Source organism: Ictalurus punctatus, chromosome 8 (genome assembly GCF_001660625.3).
Source record: "Ictalurus punctatus breed USDA103 chromosome 8, Coco_2.0, whole genome shotgun sequence".
Taxonomy (NCBI): domain Eukaryota; kingdom Metazoa; phylum Chordata; class Actinopteri; order Siluriformes; family Ictaluridae; genus Ictalurus; species Ictalurus punctatus.
Genome location: NC_030423.2, coordinates 4,196,031 through 4,215,509, shown reverse-complemented (window position 1 = coordinate 4,215,509; position 19,479 = coordinate 4,196,031). Strand labels below are relative to the sequence as shown.

Genomic DNA, 19,479 nt, shown 5'->3' with positions numbered 1-19,479 from the left:
GTAATAAATTTCAAAACACACACGGGGATAAATCTCGCTACAGATATCATACTTGTCCAAGGTCACTGATGACTATATACAGAATGACACAGAGTTCACAGGTTGTGTGCTGCAGTCATGTACACAGAGCGTATTTTCTCCCTGGGCACAGTTTCCAGCTATAAAACACCGTAAAATAAAAGCTCCATTCTTTAGTGTGCCGTTCTGGCATACATTACTCCTGCTAAAACACATTTTCTAAAATCATACCCCTGTTTTCAAAATACGAATCCTCAAAAACATGTGAACTTTTCTCGTAATCAAGCTTTGCCTTCAGGTACACCAGTCCAATGCAACTACTTGACCATGAAGGAGACATAATACATGGTTATCAAATATGCAAATGAACTGATAAAGAACTGAACCATGTGAAATCGATGCAAGGAAAACTGAAAAACACAAAATTGAACACCTTCCTGAGTCCTGAGGAAAAAAAAAAAGGTTACACACAAATATTTCTACAAAAAGAATACAACCATTAGAGACCGAGAATAAAAGTACGTATTTATTGTGTTTCATTTTAATGTCTATGGCATCATCAGCCAGCTGCCTGTCAACTCTGTATTAAAAGCATTAAAAGTATATTTTCTGTTTCAACCTGCATTGATGCAGTGACATACAAAAGCAAAAGACGAAAGAAGGACACAGATGATCTTCTCTATGTCCCTATGTCCTGATTATTGAAAGCTATGTAGAAGCAGCTCAGGTTTGTCTGTACGCTTTGTCTGGCTTTCCACAAATGAGGACATAATTAATAATCGTCGCACGTCTTCGGTGATGTGTTGTCTTCCAGCTTTTCTTTCACTTCACTGACCACATCCTCTCTTCCTCTACCACTATCTTTGCCGTTGGACCTCCGGCTTGACTTAGCAAACATAGCGAACAGCTCACCTGAGTACTTTTTCATCCATGTACGCAAATTGCAGCACTTTAGAACTAGGAGCTACAGTTGAGCTTGATGGTGCTTATAGTACTCCACGAGAACGGTGTGGAAATTGAGTTTCATCGTGCTAAAGTGAAGAAAAGGTTTCAGGAATTATGTTCAGAGTATCCGAATTACAGTGTGTGAATTTCAGTCTGATTTTGCTGTCCCAGACAAACATGAATTCTTTTTGTTGTTGAGTTGTTGAGGAATTGGTGGTCTTAGAAGCCATCATGTGATGTGCTCATGTGACATAAAGTACTGGCAGTGTCAGAAATGTTTTTGTTTCATTCTCAGATTGTGACCTCTGCCAAGACACTTATCTAAAAGACACCAATACGAGGTAGATACAATGGTGAAACATAAATGGAACGTTTATGAAATGTACATTTATGCAATCATTTTTTTCACCAATAATAACTCTATGGGGCTCAGTGTGGCCGTGAACGAAGGAACCAATCGAATGCTTGCGCAATAGCTGTGACATTTAAAAAATCTCTGCATAGCCTATTGAAAGGAATTTAAAGCCCCATGCTTGAGCGTCTTGAAGATAATCTGCTTTCAGCAGCTGAAATCAATTCCACACTTTACATATACACTTTATGTAGAGGTGTGGATCTTTCAATGATTTTTGAGATCATCTTTTGAGAGATGCGCGAAAAGTGAAAAATGAAAGGAACGCAATGTGTAAGTGAAAGCACAGAGCTGATCTGACCTCATGTAAATAATCTAAAGGCACATTTACCGCTGACTTTGTAAATAAAGTGGTGATCTGGACAGCTTCAATGTGCCTTGGAATAGATTCTACAAGTCTCTGGAACTATACTAGAGAGATGAGACACCAATCTTCGAAATGATTTTAGCTCAGGGGGGTGTTTTGATGATGGCACTGGAGAGGGCTGTTTATAATGTTCAACTGGATTGCGATCTGGTGATTGTGAAGTCCTGTGATTCGGGAATTGTGATCCAACATGTCATGACGTTGTGAAAAAACGTACTGTAAATATATATATATATATATATATATATATATATATATATATATATATATATATATATATATATATTTTAATATGAATGATTGAATAAAATGAATGAGTATAATAAAAAATATCAAACTGCACTGTTCTGTAGGTTAATTCTGTATAACATCAAGAGAATCAGACCCTATCTTATCTCACCGAACAGGCTACACAGCTACTAGTGCAGGCTCTTGTCATATCAGAACTGGACTGTTGCAACACGCTACACCCCTCTTCATCTCCCTCCACTGGGTTCCTGTAGCCGCCCGTATCAAATTCAAGGCCTTGATGCTCACGTACAAGACCTTGTCTGGAACAGCACCCCCTACCCCCTACCCACTCTCCTTAAGGCTTACGTTCCCTCACGTAATCTGCGTTCGGTTAGCAACCAACGCTTAGTAGTGCCTACTCAGCGTGGCTCAAGGTCCCTTTCCACAATCTTCATACTAACCGTCCCTCAGTGTTGGAATGAACTTCAACCTCAATCCGGACCTCCGAATCTGCAAAAACAGCTAAAGACCCATCTCTTCCGTGAGCACGTAACTAACCCCTAAAACGCCAACCTACACATTATCCTTGCTCTTACACCTCTACTCTGCGCACGTTGCTTTTCTAGAACTCAAATCAAAAATTTTGTATGGTAGCGCTACTTGTATTGTATATATAGCGATCCCTTCTCCTTCTCTTCCACCATCTCTTCTTCTATCTGTCTACATCATTCAATCTCTGTTCTCTTATCTTTCTTTCGCTGTTTCCTCTAGCCTTCCATGCTGTACAGCATCACCTGTTATTACTGTCTTTATTCATGTGTGTATTGATGCCCAGTCATCCTGTTTGGAGGTTCATCTGGATAGCAGGTGCAGTCATTTCATTTCACTATATTTCTGTGTGGCTTTTTGGCATAAGATCACATTTAAATCTATTCTTTCTTTGCCTCACTGTATTATATTGCCTATAGAAAAAAATGCGTCCCCCCCCTCCCCCACAGATGGTACAGACAGTATAAATGCATATATTTTATGTCTTTGGGTTCCAGGAAAATATGAAATGTGACAAAATGAGTTATGTGCCAGTGGAACAAAAAGAAGAAACAGATGAGCTTTGGTTACTGAGGAATGTGGGCCAGACTGCAACAACAGTGTGTATAAGCAATCACGAAAGTCTGTAAGACATTGTTTCAGCTTGTGATGGAAGCAAAACGATTGGAAATCAAATGAAAAAGTTAGTATTCTTGAAGAAAGTCGTGCCAGGAGGAACAGATCCAGTGTTCTAGGTGTACTTCCCCTGATGTTTGGGCAGGAAAGATGAAACGCCAAATCCTTGTGATTAATGAGGTGTTTAAACTTCTCTTCAATAACAGTATTTGGGTTTTTGCACTGTATGTCGTGAGACAATAGTGCTATGTGTTTTTGTATGGTGGTCATGTGGTATGTGTACATGCATACTCTGTACTGGATTATTTGGTTTTGGGTAACACTAAACTTCCAAATGTCATACTTATAACTTTGGACTTCTTTGGAGTACAAGGAGACAAGTTTTATTTAGGAAGGTTTCTTACATTTTTTTAGATATGGAATTGTGCAGAACATGGTCAATACTGGGAGACGTATTATATTCGAAACTAAAGGAGCTGAAAACATCAATAATTAAATGTTTATATCATAGAGATTATATACATGTCCTTTTGATCCCATAGTAAAAAAAAACGCCGACCCACATAGTGGGAAATTTCTCCGGGAACCGCTTTATTGTTATTCTGGTCAGGGTCGAATGGATCCAGAGCCTATCCCAGGAACACTGGGGGAATAAATCAATCAATCGATCAATAAATAAATAAATCAATAGTTCATCAATATTAATCAGTGGGGTAATGGGACATCGCTTGCCATGTAATGAACAAGACATGAGGGTTAACAAGCACCCGATGCTTATCAGACATTTATACAGTGTACCTCTTCCAGTCAGCCAGAATCCTTTTCCTTTCTCCCATCAGTCAACATTTTTTCATTGCCCCTTCTCCTGTCAGGCATTTTCCTGCTCAAAGCCACATTTTCCTCCATACTCCATAACAGAGTGACCTAAATATCCCCCTCTAGTGCACGAAGGCAGCGATCAACAAAACAAACCTACGACTGTTATCTTCATCCCTGCTTCTGAGATCAGTGAAAGTCGAGCTGTCTGTATGCCTGCTACATGAACACCATGCATTATTAATTCCAAATTGTCATATTCTATCACTCTTCTGTCTGTAGGTTTGACAGGCACAATATCTGTGTCGTCAGTGTATTCGGTATGGCAAGTTTAAAGAAAGCCCAATGCATCTCCCTCAAAAAAGCAGACGCTTTTAGAGTAAATACGAATGAATAAATCAGCATGTTTCAGGGTGTTCTTCAGGTAGCAGCTTGTTTTTGATAAAGCAACAGTGGTGCAGGCTCTTGGCTAATTGCTTTGGAGAAACAGCGCAGTGTGCATTGATGGCGAGTGTGCTGATAGAAAGTGGATCGTATTAATCATGACACTAAAACATGGGGTGCTTCAAGCAGAGAAGCTTGATGGACACACTAACACCTTCTCGCCTCCAGGGGTCACCGTTTCCGCGTCCACACCAGCACGAGGCTGGAGTTCGGGTGCAAGGTGGCCTCCGATTCCCTTTCCGCGGTACTATTGATTTATTAACTGTATTAACATATGGCATTCCAGACCGAGCACAGGTCTCCTTCCTGTCATGTAGCTTGGGTGTGAGTGGAGTGGAGATGATTAGGGGATACGGTATGAAGTGCAGAGAAGTGCCGCAGCATGACATGATGAGATCTCGTCCCACACCTCCTTCATGCTCACGTTCAAAGTTTAATCAACAGAATCAAGGCATGAGCCCCACTAAGCATCCAATCAACTTTGGAAAGGTGATTCATCTGTGAGGAAATATGGCACTCTGGTGTGTTTTACAAGCCTGGGGGCTTTTTTTCTGCCTCCCGCTCCTCAAGGATGTAGGCACCTGTTCACTTGCAGCAACACACACACACAAAAAAAGATAGGAGGGAAAAAAAACCCCCTAAAACTCGCCAAAAAAAAAGACATTTTCATTTCTAGTTTATAGCTGTTGTTTATTTATTTATTTATTTATTATTAATAATTATTATTTTGTATTTTCAGGCCAGGACGTTAAATTGATATTGCTGAAGTGAAATCCTCCAGTGAGACTGGATATCAGAGGTGTGGCCCATAAATAACCCATTTTATTAGGCTAGTAATGATCCCCGATGAATATCGGCAGACAGGCTATGATGACTTTGTAGCCGAATATCAGTAATTAAGTTTCAAAGGAGCAGGCGGCTGCGCTAACCTCATATCGATCCTCCGCCGTGCAACATGCCAGAGAGCAGGATGTCAATGAAGGCTGCAGCATCAGTGACTTTATGAATTCTTGCAGCAGAGCCTGTGTGCCCGAGCCGCAGATTGACCCGGTGGCAATCTTGGATGATAGGAAAGTGCACCATGTCAATATACACCACACATTCTTGCCAGTAATAATCAGTTTAACAGACTGTGCATTGATTGCATGCGTAGTGTTTTCGGAGAGCTGGTCAGGCAGAGCTCGGGTCAGCGATGACGTCCTCATCATGACAGTTGCTTGGGGAGAACTGGAGCGACACGCAGAGCTAGGGAGCGTCGAAGTGTAGGAGTATTTTTCACATGCAGGCTTTTCTGCGTGGATCACGCTGTAGGTGTGGTGCCGTAAGCGAAGATGAATAATTCAACATCTCTTTGGTGAATCGATGCAGCATCTTGGTCGTAATCTGATTTTTGCCATTAGGAAGCAGTACGCATGGCTTATCTAATTATGTGCATGCGCATGCCAGCTGATTGCGGCAGTGTCAGCAATGAAACGGAAGTGGACTGTGTGAGAGGGTATGTATGACTGGAACAAGGGTTTGATAGGGTTCTGTCAGACAACCTACTAACCCTCATTTTCACTTCCCTACTTAGCAACGAGTGGTGTGTGGGTGTGACATTCAAATCTGCCCCATTTCTTGCAACAATGGGGCGTTGTTATGGGTGTTCACATAAGTAGGTGACTTCTTTCAAATACATTCATACAGCAGACTTCATTCATTTATGACACCTTTCTATTTTAACCAGTGTTTAAATCCGTTCATAACAGCTATGAGGCACACTCATTCATTGATAAAAACAGTTTATACATAGCCGCCAGTACTATCACTGACGTTAGCATACCAATAGCATTATCAATGTTACTGTATATGCCTCTCCCAAATCTTTGACGCACTTATATCATATCACACACATATCTTCAAACGATCTCATAACTCTATATATTCTTACACATAGTATAATTGTAATAGTGTGCAGATGTTTATCACTGTTAGAGCTGATGTAAAGCAGATTAATTAGGTAAAGCTATGGCTTTATTTCTCCTGCGATATGTAGTGATTTGTTAAAGAGATCAAGTTTGGCAGAGAAACACATTTTTTTCAACCCATTAAACAACAAGTGAATGCTCTTGATGCTATTTGATATAATTAGGATAATCCTAGAAAAAGGGCCTTTGTTCTTAGTTTTTAGAAGGCTTCTTTAAGGGTTCATTTGATAATTAAGGGTTCTTAGATTAAAATAAATAAATAAATAAATAAATCTAGTTCAGGGATTCCCACGGAGGGAATGACCTTTTTGGGTTATACATTTTCAAACAGGGTATATAGGGACTCAGGAGAATTATCCCTATGGAGAGAGTTTATAATGTTTTGGAAACAACCTATTAAAATAGTTTATATACTCTTTTAATTGTAAGTATAGACTACACAATACACTTCCATATGTTTGAAGGTATAATCTTGGCTTATGGATTTCCTTTGGGTGAGTGAGGCTTCTGGATCCAAGCTCTGCTGACTAGGAAGCCCACAGTTTACTCCCTGAGAGCCAGTTGGACAATCTGGCAGTGAAAAGAGCTGTTCTGGAGCAGGTTGAATTTGATGGCAAAGTTGATGCCTCTGGGAGCTGACTGTGGAAGAAAGGGACCAGGCCCTTGCCCTTGCTCAGAGGCTCAACTCTTTCAGAGAAGTTTGTTAAACGAGTGGAGCTGGGGCAGTTCATCACACGACATAGGGCTGGAACAGCCATGAGGCTCCAGTGTCACCAGCCTAAATTTATGAATGATGCAATCCATCAGGTAGAGAACCCCATACCGTATGTGCATTCACAAGCCCCATCACCTCTACTTCATGGAACAAGAAGTCTACTGCAGGACTTGCCAGAAGATGCCAGGAGATGGAAGCTTGCACGTCACCCATCTAAAACCTCCCACCTTCCTGTCTCTTTATCTTCTCCCCTCTCTTACTCAGGGTACCACCAGCTCTTCAGAGAGCTGGGATGGGACCTGGGCAGGTCTGTTTGCAGAGAGCTGGGGCACTTCTGGGAAGACTGCCCCAAATGCAAGTAGGTCAGATGCTCCTGTTGTCAGCAATCACACAGCCATCCACCAACCAGGAAGTGTCATGCAGTGTGTCAGGGGCTATACATCAGGCCTTGGTGGACTGAGGCTGCCCATAGACTCCGATCCACAAATACTTGACAAGGCATTGCAAAGGTGTTGGGAGGTAAATGTGAGGTATATTCACCAGGATGTGCATAAATCTCTGTTGGTGCCATTCAAAACTGAATTTAAGGGCAAAAAGCATAAATTACATGTGGCAGTTAATCTGTACCGTTCCGAACCAGACATTTGGGGAACTAATTGGATGGAATTTATTTAGTTAGCCATGGAATTAGGACTGGGTGTGTCCTGACAAGTAGGGAAGTGTGAGGTGTGTGTGGTGTGAATGAGAGGAATTGATTTGATTAACCACACCTCTTGATACTGTAGTCAAACCCAACTCTTCCTCCAGACTCTGGGACCTTGATTTCCAAATGAAATGCAAAATTGACTTTCATCTGAAAACCGATTGTGGTCGTGTGTACTGAGAGATTAAAGGCTCAGGAAACCTTTGCAGGTGTTCTGAGTTAATTAGCTGATAAGAGTCTTCTCAGGTCGACATTTCTGCATTATAAATTCTTTATTCTAATATTTTGAGATACTGGATTTTTGATTTCCATGAGTCGAGATTAAAACAAACAAACAAAACAAAGGCTTGAAATATTTCACTTTATGTGTAATGAATCTAGAATACATGAAAGTTCCACTTTTTGAATTAAATTATGGAAAAAAATGAACTTTTCCATGATATTCTAATTTTTTGAGATGCACCTGTACATGCTTTTCCTTTTTTCTTTTCTTTTCTGATTCTGCTGTATTATAGAGCACTACAGACCAACAGAATAAACGATGCAGCTATAATTGTGTGGGTGTATTTGTATGGATATCAGAGACGTGGTTTGTATGTTTGCACTGAAAATGTTATGTGTGTGTGTGAACAGTTTGAACGGAAGAAATGATATTGTACTGGAAATCACAAATCCCACCCCATGCATACGAGTCAAAGAAGGTTCTTGAGCTTAGAAGATTTTTGCATTATGCAAAGAATCCCACGTTTAAAGGGTTAAAATTCTGAAAATGAATGAATGTTTGGTCATTATGATCAGAACCGATGCTGGTAAAGTCAGTGAAAGTGGAAAAAAATATTAATATATAATATTTCTATGAAAGTTTTTTTTTACATGGACATTTTTGTCCTTTATGTACCTGAATGGTAGTTTTTTTTTGTTGTTTAAAATAAAAATAATTACTCTTTGTCTTTTTTTCATTAAAAAATCCCCCACATGTGGCATTATGTAAACAAACCAGCATTTAAACGGTTATTATATAATATTTTTATGACAGTTTTTGGACATGGACATTTTTGTCCTCTTTGGACCTATGTGTAACTTTTTTAAATTGACACACAAGGGTTAAGCCATATTTATGTAAACTGACAAACACAACCCCACCACATGCTTTAGGACCATGTGTACCGTGTCTAAATGGTTTCATGTGTACTGAGATTATTTCTCACTAAACATAACAATGTAATACAATTATGATTTTAATGATAATTTGTCATGTTTATTTGATAACTTTTTATTTGAAAAAGGAAAATGTCACAATGTCAGCCGGTCACATAACATATCCCACTCATAAATCTGGTAGTTGATTGTCATCTGTGATTTCCTCGAATATCCAATCAAGCATGATTTCATTCTCACTATTCAGACTTAGAGATCCCAGAAGACCTTGGTTAGATTACATGGTTTCCTGTGGAGTGGCAACCCACGAACATTCGTCACAAGTCAAGCAGAGCTGAGACACACTGGACGTGACAGCTTCACTCATGGGAGAAATGGGTGTCTTACAGCCTAAACCACTCATACTGTGGGATTCCAATAGGCATAAGGACATCAGAAATCAGTGCTGTTAATGAATAATAAAAAAAAAGGTTCCTCTGTCAGTGTGTGTACTGGCACAAGATGAATGACAGAAATGAATACGAGATGATGCTAGAGTCAAATATAATTAAATGTGTCTTTTTCAGTTCATCCTTCCTTACTTCACAGCGCATCAATGACCATGGCCCCAAGGATCACCAAATCTGAAAAGAACATGCCCAAAGTACCTGAGGTATCCTTGTCACTGTAAGGTCACTAAATATCTCAGCCAGGTGTAAAACGTAAACACCAATGTCACTGATTCTGCACTAGATCAAGCTTCATTATGTTATCGACAACTCGGTATTTTGTTATGCTAATTCAGTTCTTCAGTGGTACAGTACATTATAGTTACAGAAGGCGCACAGAGTGCTGCCTTTTCATTTCATGCAACCAGAACTGAACTGAGTACTCTATTTTCACAAAGTCTGAACACATGTACCACAACACATGCTTGAGTGATTGAGCAGAACTCTTGAAAGCTTCTCAGTTGATGGCGCGAAACTCTTCCAATTCACAGTTTCTTCTTTGAAGCAAGCAACACCATGACGACGGAATGTCACAAGGACTCCATGTCAATGAAATAAGCCGGACAAAGTGGGAGTGACAACACTACAATATGACTTTTATAGCATATGAAAGTCCAACACAGACTTCTCCAGCAGCATCAGCTTGTCATGGTGTCTTCCAAAAACATCCCTTTAGAAGCTGCTTGTAACTCTGATGTTACTGGTCCATAGATCATGGGACCATGGACCATACATGGAGGGCAGTTGCTAGATATTTTTCCAATCCTCCTTATGGTCCTTAATGATTGATCAGCTTAGGTGAAAGACCTCTACCATGTATTATCACATCAGACCACACATCAGCCAGCATCACTATTTGGCACTTTTCCACCAGACACTATGATGGTAACAAATCTGTTATTGCACACTTTTTTGTCATGGTTCCCCTCCCCACCTTTGCCGAGGGCTGTACTATAACTGTAGCCATCCTGCCTCTGCTGAAGTATGATCTGTATCAAACAGGGAAGTACTTGTGGAGATAGAAACAGTGCAAACCAGCGACTGCTCAAAAGCAATCATCGCTAAATTGTCCTGATAATTGTCTTCTAATTGGAAAGGCTTCTCTACCAGACAGAACAGCACAGCAATCCTAAGTGTATCAATTTCCTGCTCTCTTTTCCAAATATCATTTTTCAGCAACTTTAGGAGGCAATATCTCAATCACATCATTTGTTATACTCACAGTATTGTTTTCTTTGTTGCTGATATAAGTTTCCACTTTCTGCCCATGATCCATGGTAAAATCTATCATGTTCAAATTCGAATCCAAAACACTTTCCTTATATACTGTGCTTACTATATAGGATAGCATAATATAATGAAGTTATATGCCCTAACTAGTAACTGATAGAATGGCTTTTAAGATTCAACGCCAGTAATGTTTGAGTCTTTGTTTGTTTGTAGGATTTCACAGACTTTGACAAGGTTTACCTGCCAAATGCTGGCACATTGGCCTTTTGTAGGTGGTGTTAGAAACTCTTACTGAACACAAACATCAAACAACAAACTTGTGTTTCATTCTCAGTAGAATCCACATGACGTAGGTAGGTAGGAAGGTACACGTCTTTATTCCAATTCAATGAAAGCCAGTTTGCAAATTTTCATAGTGAATTTCAGTATTTAACAGGGCTGCATTGATACAGACACTAGTATCCAGTACCATGCTTTACTTGCATGCATTTATTTGTACGTGTAAAATATGCTCAGATACCACAGTGACATAAGCCTAGTGTACGCTACTATGCTAATCAACAGATGCCACAAAAAAATGACAGCGATCTGGACAAATCTCACGATTAATGATGCCAATCAAATCAAAGAAGAGTGCAAGCTGTGCTCTGCAAAGAATATTAAAAGGCGCTACTACAGCATCATCCTACAATACAAGCAAACTAGTAGGATTAACCTTAAAACTTATAACTATCGCTCATAGACAATGAGGAAAGCAGTTTTCCGAAGGGAATCAAAGCCTGCTCTTCTCCAATGCAAACCTACTCGATCCAAGCTAACTAATGTGGCTAGCTAATTAATTTTTTTTTTAAATCGATGTCGATTTAACTGTAAAGAACGAGACCAGCAGCCTAAGTGCATGAACATGCATGCATTCATGATAAGCTGAATAAAATGTTCCATGAAGCGCTTTTGTGATTAATATTAAGTAGGTTACTTACTTTTGATAATCGGTATAAATATCGATATTGATTTGGACGAGAAATTTCGTACCCATGATGTATATAAGTAATCGTATGCATCCCTAGTGGAATACCACATACATTTTGATAGGAAAGCTGTAATTGTATCATTGTATTGTGGTTACAGCATAGCACCCAGATCAATACAGACTCAGACTCTGTAACAAGCCACTGTGTTAGCTTAACCTAAGTTAATTAGGATACTGGCGGCAGCTCTCCTATCAGTAGCTGAGCTTAACTAAGACGGTATTGAAAACAGAGAGGGGTGCAGTTACACAAACCATACACGAGCCCTTTTAAATCGCAATGAGACTGCCAGTGGTCTCCGCTGAGACAAAGCCAGAAAACGAAGGATGTAATTAGCTCCAATCCTGGGAAAGAACAGGCTGGCCTTGTGTAATGGGGTCAGCTGACGTTTGAGTGTGGTCTCCTCATCGTCTGAGTGCACTGGCTTGCAAAGTTCCTCTTATTAAGATGCAGCAGTGTCTTTTAAAAATAAATAAATAAATACATTTTTTAAAAAACATTTTACCGACCTAACGTCAAGCATTACATCATGTGAACGATGTGGTTTGAGCCAGAATAAGACAAGGTAGATGTATATTGCGGTGTTAAGTGAAGCCGCTGCTAATTGAATTTTCAGCCAAGCAAATACATATTCCAAGTACGATACTTTCCATAAACGAGTAAATAACTACACGAGACTGGAGACAAATGATGGAAAGATTAAAGTTAAGGCGCTAATGATGTGAAAATGAAGAGGATAAGTAAAATTACCGTTGCTGTTTTGGCAGTGTAACCTGTATGACTAAATTAACATTAACTGATGCATGAGTGGACAGGTTCTCAGTCTCTGCACATAAGCAATATACAGATTATACACTAGTCGTTTCACACAAGTTTTATCTGGATTCATGTCAGTAAGACTCAGGTTAATAAAAATAACAAAATAAACAAAAGCAAAAATTGTACTCAGAGAAAAGATAAAAGAAAACAGAGAATGATTGTTCTTATTACCGACTACTGTGGCTCAGAACAGCATGGGTAGTGTTTTAGTGTTGGTAAAAGCTACTGAAAAGAAAGGATTGATGCTGAAAACAGCTGGATTGGGAATGTAATTATTAACACAGCCATTTCTATTAAAAACAGTGGTTTTCTGGGGAGGTTTTTTTTATTTTTTAAAATTTATTTATTATTATTTTTCTTTAAATCACAAGGCTAAAGGTGTGGTTGGAAAAATGGCAAAACAAATGTAATAGACACGGGTTAAAATACACAATCCCTGCATGGCTGATTCAGTGTAGAGAAAATAGACTTCTCCTCATTTCTGATCAATCATGTACACGAACTGAATATTTTTGGTTCTCGTATCAAGAATCCATTAGGATAAGCCACTAGCATATAGTAGGTCTATCTTACTTTTTTCAATCGTGATTTTTCTGTAAAATTTGGTACCTTCTACAGCAAATGGGAATTTTCATGCCCTTTTACTATTGCAATGACCCAAGAAGCCTGTAAAGCAAAAAGTGGAATTTAGGTTTGGGGAATGATACATGCTGTTGACGTGCACTCAGACAGGATATCTGTATACACAGAACTAATATATTGCACACATCAGATTGATAGCAATGGCTGGATCTGGGTCATCTCATTATTAAACAGCTGGCATGAACAGACCTGTTGATTGTGGCAAATCTTTTCCCTGCTTGGAGACAAATGCCAACTGCACCGTGGGCAAGGTGTGAAGAGGTCAGCAGGGTCAACATGCATGTTGGGTTAGAGGTCATCTCAGACCTTAAGTTCTTCACAGGACTGAGATTTGCTTCTCAAATATTTAATCCTCAGTACTGTCTAAGCTCTGCTGCCCTCTAATAAACCCCCTAACCAAAAACAATGCCATGGAAACAAGATAACTCTTGGTCAGGATTGTTATTCGTGTTTAGTCAGGTTTTAAAGGACTATGTGTCACAGTATGCTCTTTGCAAGATAAAGTTATATAATGTTCTATACATCCAATAGGAATAGGAATTTCATTTAAATCTTTCCCCCTGAAAAGTTGTGGAGGATTATTTCTGTTGGGCAAGTCCAGTGTGTTTCATGCAATACACTCTCATAAAAATATGTCGTTCACGATGCTACTCTTGTGGCCAGAATCTGAAATTAAAATATGAAATGTGGAGTGCCCTTAAGCTGTGTGACTTTGCCCAGACAGATGTTTGTCTGGAGGCTTTTCAGAGCCTTTTGCAATTTTTTATTTATATATATATATATTTTTAGCAATCCAACTATAAGCAATCTTATAGTCTATCTTATTTCCCACTTCACCTTTTGTATATTCTCATCGTTCATAGAATGATTTATAAATGTCAGGCAATGTCATTTTATTACGAATGGCAAAACAGCACAATTTACGCAACCAGAGGCATGAGCGATCGATGATTTTTCTAGCAATAGTGGTCATCAAATTAGATTTGTTTTGTTGGACCTGATTACAAGGTTTGCTTATACAAATCCATAATGCTTTTTGCTCTGGGCAAAACTGAGCTGAAGAAGAGGGGAAAACAGTCAAGACAGCTGGGGAGCTAGTGATCGACTGCAGAGAGCTGAGCTGATCGATATTGCCACGGGCCAAAATGTCTTATGGTTTTCTCTTTTCAACCCTTGTCCCAGTCATGCAGTACATATTCTTACACGTGATCTACACTATATTTTCTTATATAGAGCAAACACACATACACAGTGAAAGATGAATGGGGTAAGGCTTTTCGTTGTCTTATTTTCATTGCTGCTCATATTGTCTGACACTGATCTTGATGATATATGAATCAATATGAATCATATGGCCCAAATTGAACATTTGTCCCGGTATACGTTGGTTTCTTAGAATGATCTACTAAACAGGAGCACTCACCCAGTCTTGGCGAAGTTAGTCCAGTAGGTCATAACTACGGCACTGAGCATGACATCATTTTTAGAGAAGTTGCAGGGGAACAGGTCAGTAGGCCCGATCATGGGGATACCAAAGACATATGGTACTTCGTCTCCGTGTGCCGCGTCTGACCAGGTGGGTTTCATCAAACTCTGGCAGTGGTGATAAAAGGCATAGAAATAGGTCGGCGAGCCGTAGCGAGCGTGCAGGTCAGCCGTCACCACGGATGGTTCCACCCACTGATGGTCAGTGAAGAGTGCGACAAGGGTCTTGCGGCGTGTTTCTGGGTTGTCTCGGTCAGCCCAGTCCGTGTACATAAACTTGATAGTCTCCCTCAGGGTGTCCTTCCCCTCTGGATAGCCATATAGGCTGTCTACAAAGTCAGACACAGAGAAGTCGAAGTCGTTGCCTGAGACGCCGTCTTCAGAGTCCACAACATTTTCCACAAAGCGCAAGCCCTCACCCTGGTTCACGCCCAGCATAATATCGTAATTGAGGAACTCGCCCTGCTCCATGAGGATCTCTGGGTCATCTGGGATCACATCACCGTCAATCACTGGCCCAAAGGCTACATGGTAGCGTGCAGGCTGGATGTCCTGCTCTACTAGTTCACGGGCGTTTTTCTTCCGCAGGCAGTGCACCATGTCCATGGTATCCAGCACATTACAGCCCACCTTCTCTGCAAGCAGACGTGTATATTTCACAGGCTGGTAGTTGACAGCCCAGCTGGATAGCGCTGAACCGCTCTGGATGATGGCACGATGGAACAGACCTGCAAAAAAAAGGAGATAAACAAACTTTAAATAACACTTTGAGCTATGAGTGATTTTGACAACAGGCTTTAATAACTATTAAATTCTCACTATATAATTCTCAATCTAAAGCGAATACTTCTGTCCTATGGTACGTGTTCATAGAAAGTGGAGCGTAATTAAATCTAATGTTTTAACAAACACATGGACAGATGGCCACGTACAGCAATGCATTTATATAACAGGCAACATTTGCTTCGTTCGTATTTACTACCAGGATTTTCTCAGGTGGAAAGGGTGGTGGGCTAGAGTTCATTTCTGGATATCACACAAAGCTTCTGATCACTGCTTGTGATGCTCCGTCACAGTATGCACACCTACTCCCTTGCTAAAACAAAGTAGATTTAGTTCTTTGCGTAGGTACAGAACAGCATGACTTTCCATAACAAGTACCAATTCTGATGGAGGGTCAAGTCTCTCTAGCATTTGGCTGTTCAGTAGTACTACTAACCACTCCTCCAACGTAATAGTTCTGCAGCAAACGGAGCCAAAGCTGTCTGCCTACACATGCACTGCTATTGGGAGGCTAAATACAGAAGGGAATGGGCACATACACACGTATTAGTACTGTACTACGGCTCTTGTACACCTCGGAAATGATCAAGAGATATATGACTGCACACATTTTGCTGCCTAAAATAGCCTGGGCTCGGATATAAGGTGCACTTTTGCTGCAGCAGTGCACTTTTTTTTTTTCAGTTTAGTCTCTTAAAGGATTACTGGCTCAGCCTCCTCTGGGCAATCTCCTACCTGATTGCACAATTGATCTGAGGACCTGCATGCGCCACACTGCCCCAGTGCACACTGACAATGTTTGCCAACCACTTAGACCTCCTCATTTGCAGCAAGATAACGTTTTACGAGCCAAATTGTGGAGAAAGAAATGACCAGTGCAAATATTGCTCAGTTTGCACAGTGTACACTTTTAATGAAGTTTTGTTTCTGTACCGAATTCCCTGTGCTGAGAAGGTCTAGAAAAATAAATCCATACTGCATTTTGCCTCCTCTACAATGCTGCGATCATTCTTGAAGGACAATACAGGTTGGATAAGAGACTGAGCATGTGTGTGTGTGTATGTGTGTGTGTGTGTACAGGCATAAAGCTATGAGAATGCACTTGTGAGAGAGTGGGTTGTGGGGCACTTTGCTTCTTGGAGCAGCTCCATGACTGAAGCTCTGGTCAGGACAGAGGCCAGACTCCCCGAGTGAGCCGAGCAGATGTCAAGGATATCTTCGAGCTCTCTGAAGCATTAGCACAGTATGTGCAAGATGAAAGACGGCCACCGCGGGGCCAAGAAAGTGGCAAATCTGTCCCTGCCCTCGCTCTTCATACACTGACCTAACGATCCTCTGTTCTTTGTGTTCTGCTGGAAGCCCTGTGCAACACCATGGAACTGATTGCAGTATCTTAAACACAACTCTACCCTTTACCTGTCTCTAAGGAAAATAAATTACCTTAGGCATTATTCTTGGCCCCTTCCCTGCATCCCTTGTCCAGCCAAAAACCCAGAGGCAGTGAGAGCCATATTTGACTCAAAATCTTGCCGGCTACATCCGTGTCCCTTGTGTAATCATGTCTGCTCCTGCTATGGAGGAGCGTCCAAACTGCCTCCGTGTCTTACTGATTGATTGAAGTAATTATTCTAGGCAAGGGTCACCTCGCTGTAGTACAGCAGATATAAATTACTTGCTGATTGAGAAATTGCCCTGCAAATAATGCACTTAGTGCTTTTAATTGTGTGCTTAGCTACTTCCCAATTTATCCTTAACTTGCGCTTTACATCTACAAATGCTAAGGCTTATTATCCTATATGTAAAGTCTTGGAAAAAAAGACTCCTCAATGAATTTTTGGATAGTTCTTAGGTTCCTAAAGAAGTGCTTCTTGGAACAATCTCTGATAGAAAATCTCTTTTATATGGTTCTACAGAGTATCTTTATGGGACAAACTATACATGGAAAGCAATGTAAATGATATAATATTGCATCAAACGTCAAACTATGCATGATTCCCTCAAGTCTAGAAGGTTTATCTACTTTACTTTTTTTTTATTATTTAACTTTTGTTTTAAAAGACTTTTGTGTTTCGTGTCTGCAAACAGATGTTCCTTTTTTTCTCTGTGTGTGTTTCCATAAACTGGATCACGGGTTCTCAAATTCGTTACAGTCAGGGAACTTGTCAACTACAAAACTAAAAATCAGTTCCCCCTAGTGCAGATTTCATTATTAAACTATTTAAAAACTAACCACCTTGTTTAAACATCTACAATAATAGTTTGGCTATCATCTATCCATTTTCTATACCGCTTATCCTAAAGGGTTGGGGGGAACCTGGAGCCTATCCCAGGGAGCATGGGGCACAAGGCGAGGTACACCCTGAATGGGGTGCCAATAGTTTGGCTTTTATTATTAATAGGCATAATAACTGTGAATATAATATGTTGTGGTTTCCACCACTGCAACAAAATTGGAACATCGCAGACCCCTGAGTGTCCCCGGAGCCAGTAGAATGTTAACTGTTAACTTTGTAGACGAAAAATGTTCATCAGTGATCTACTGTCCGTAATGAAAATGCAATGATAACCAAATAATAATTCAACCTTCTCCTCAAAATATATGACGAAATGTAATGACATTTTCCTTGATGAATAAAAATGAGATGAAAATGTCAGAACCTGTCGAGTGGACAAAAGTGAAATATTGCGCTCTCATTTTGAAGACGAAGATGATTACGCAAAGGAAATAATGGCATGCCATGTTCTATGCGCTAACATTAACACGTTGGGGAATAATGCTGTCAGATTTCTAACTTCTTTGGTTCAACTTTTGTTTTTTTTTTGTAATACGTATCTTGTTCGGTTAATATAATACTAGCTAGCTACAACTTTCATACCGTAACACTGACCTCCCACTGACGTTAATGATCTTAATATGAGCTATTAAATATGTCAAGTCTACATTAGCTGTCATAACGAACACTTGGGATTGTTATTACGTCGGCATTGTATAAACACCAGATAGAGGGGCCTTCAGGCTCTGTTTGACATGGGTGCCGAGCGCATAAACCTGCAGGCCTATCTATCAGCGAGTGGCTCTGCTGGCAGATTGAGGTCATGGTGAATTATGAGAGGAGCTGGGAGGTAATCACTCATTTGGCCCAGCTAAAATGCTGCTGCATGCCTGGGCTTTGTCGACCTCGACCGTTTCCTCCTCCTCTCAAGACACTAGTTAACCGGCTGCATAGCAGATGCTGTGATTGGCCAATGACAGATATTTCACAACAGATACAAACCAGTGACCTTGCACCACGTGTATCATCACATCACATGGTGGGCTATGAGCTGCTACATATCATCAGCTGAGAGTGCACTGATGAGCTACAGTACACGCGCTTATAATTACTGGCCTGTGCTTAAAGCAACAGGACACCAGAACACGTTTTCTTAATTTTGGCAGTAGGTGTGAAAAATTATATTGTCGACTTCTGCTTATGCTAATTTTAATGTCGTATTAAATATTTGGGTTACCACTAATCCCTGCAGATCAATACAGACCAGCAGCATACATGCTCAGAAAACAGGGAACTCAAAGACACCTGTCCTTGATGCTGGGTTGGTACGCTCAAGAGTACATCTGTACCTTTAGTGTATATCTTTTACTTAGTAAGGTACATGTAGTATGCATGAAAGTACTTTTAAAGCTAATTAATGATAGTTACTGTTCAGGTTCAATTCTACCCATTCATACATCCATCCATTTCCCACACTGCTTATCCTACACAAGGTCGCAGAGGATCCTGGAGCCTCTGGAGCCTATCCCGAGGAACTCGGGCCACAAGGTGGGGGACACCCTGGACGGGGCGCCCATAACAGGGCACGATCACACACACATATACACACACTACGGAGAATTTAGAAATGTCAATCGGACTACAAAGCATGTCTTTGGACTGGGGGAGGAAACCCCTGAAGCACAGGAAGAACATTTGGGTTCAATAATGTACCTTAAATCATTATAAAGGTAAACTATATTCACATTACCATGAAATAGACAGACACAAAAGATTCCTCCCCACTGACAA

The 19,479-nt window shown here is 40.4% G+C and overlaps 1 protein-coding gene across 2 annotated transcripts in view; it reads right to left on the bottom strand.

Annotated features, from left to right (window-relative positions):
• Positions 1-19,479, bottom strand: part of nlgn3a (neuroligin 3a) — a 167,960-nt gene that overhangs the window by 1,843 nt on the left and 146,638 nt on the right. For both annotated transcript variants that reach the window (XM_047157069.2, XM_017475248.3), the window contains one exon: positions 14,571-15,360. In XM_047157069.2, the coding sequence (XP_047013025.1) occupies positions 14,571-15,360 (790 nt within the window). The remainder of the gene's footprint in view (positions 1-14,570; positions 15,361-19,479) is intronic.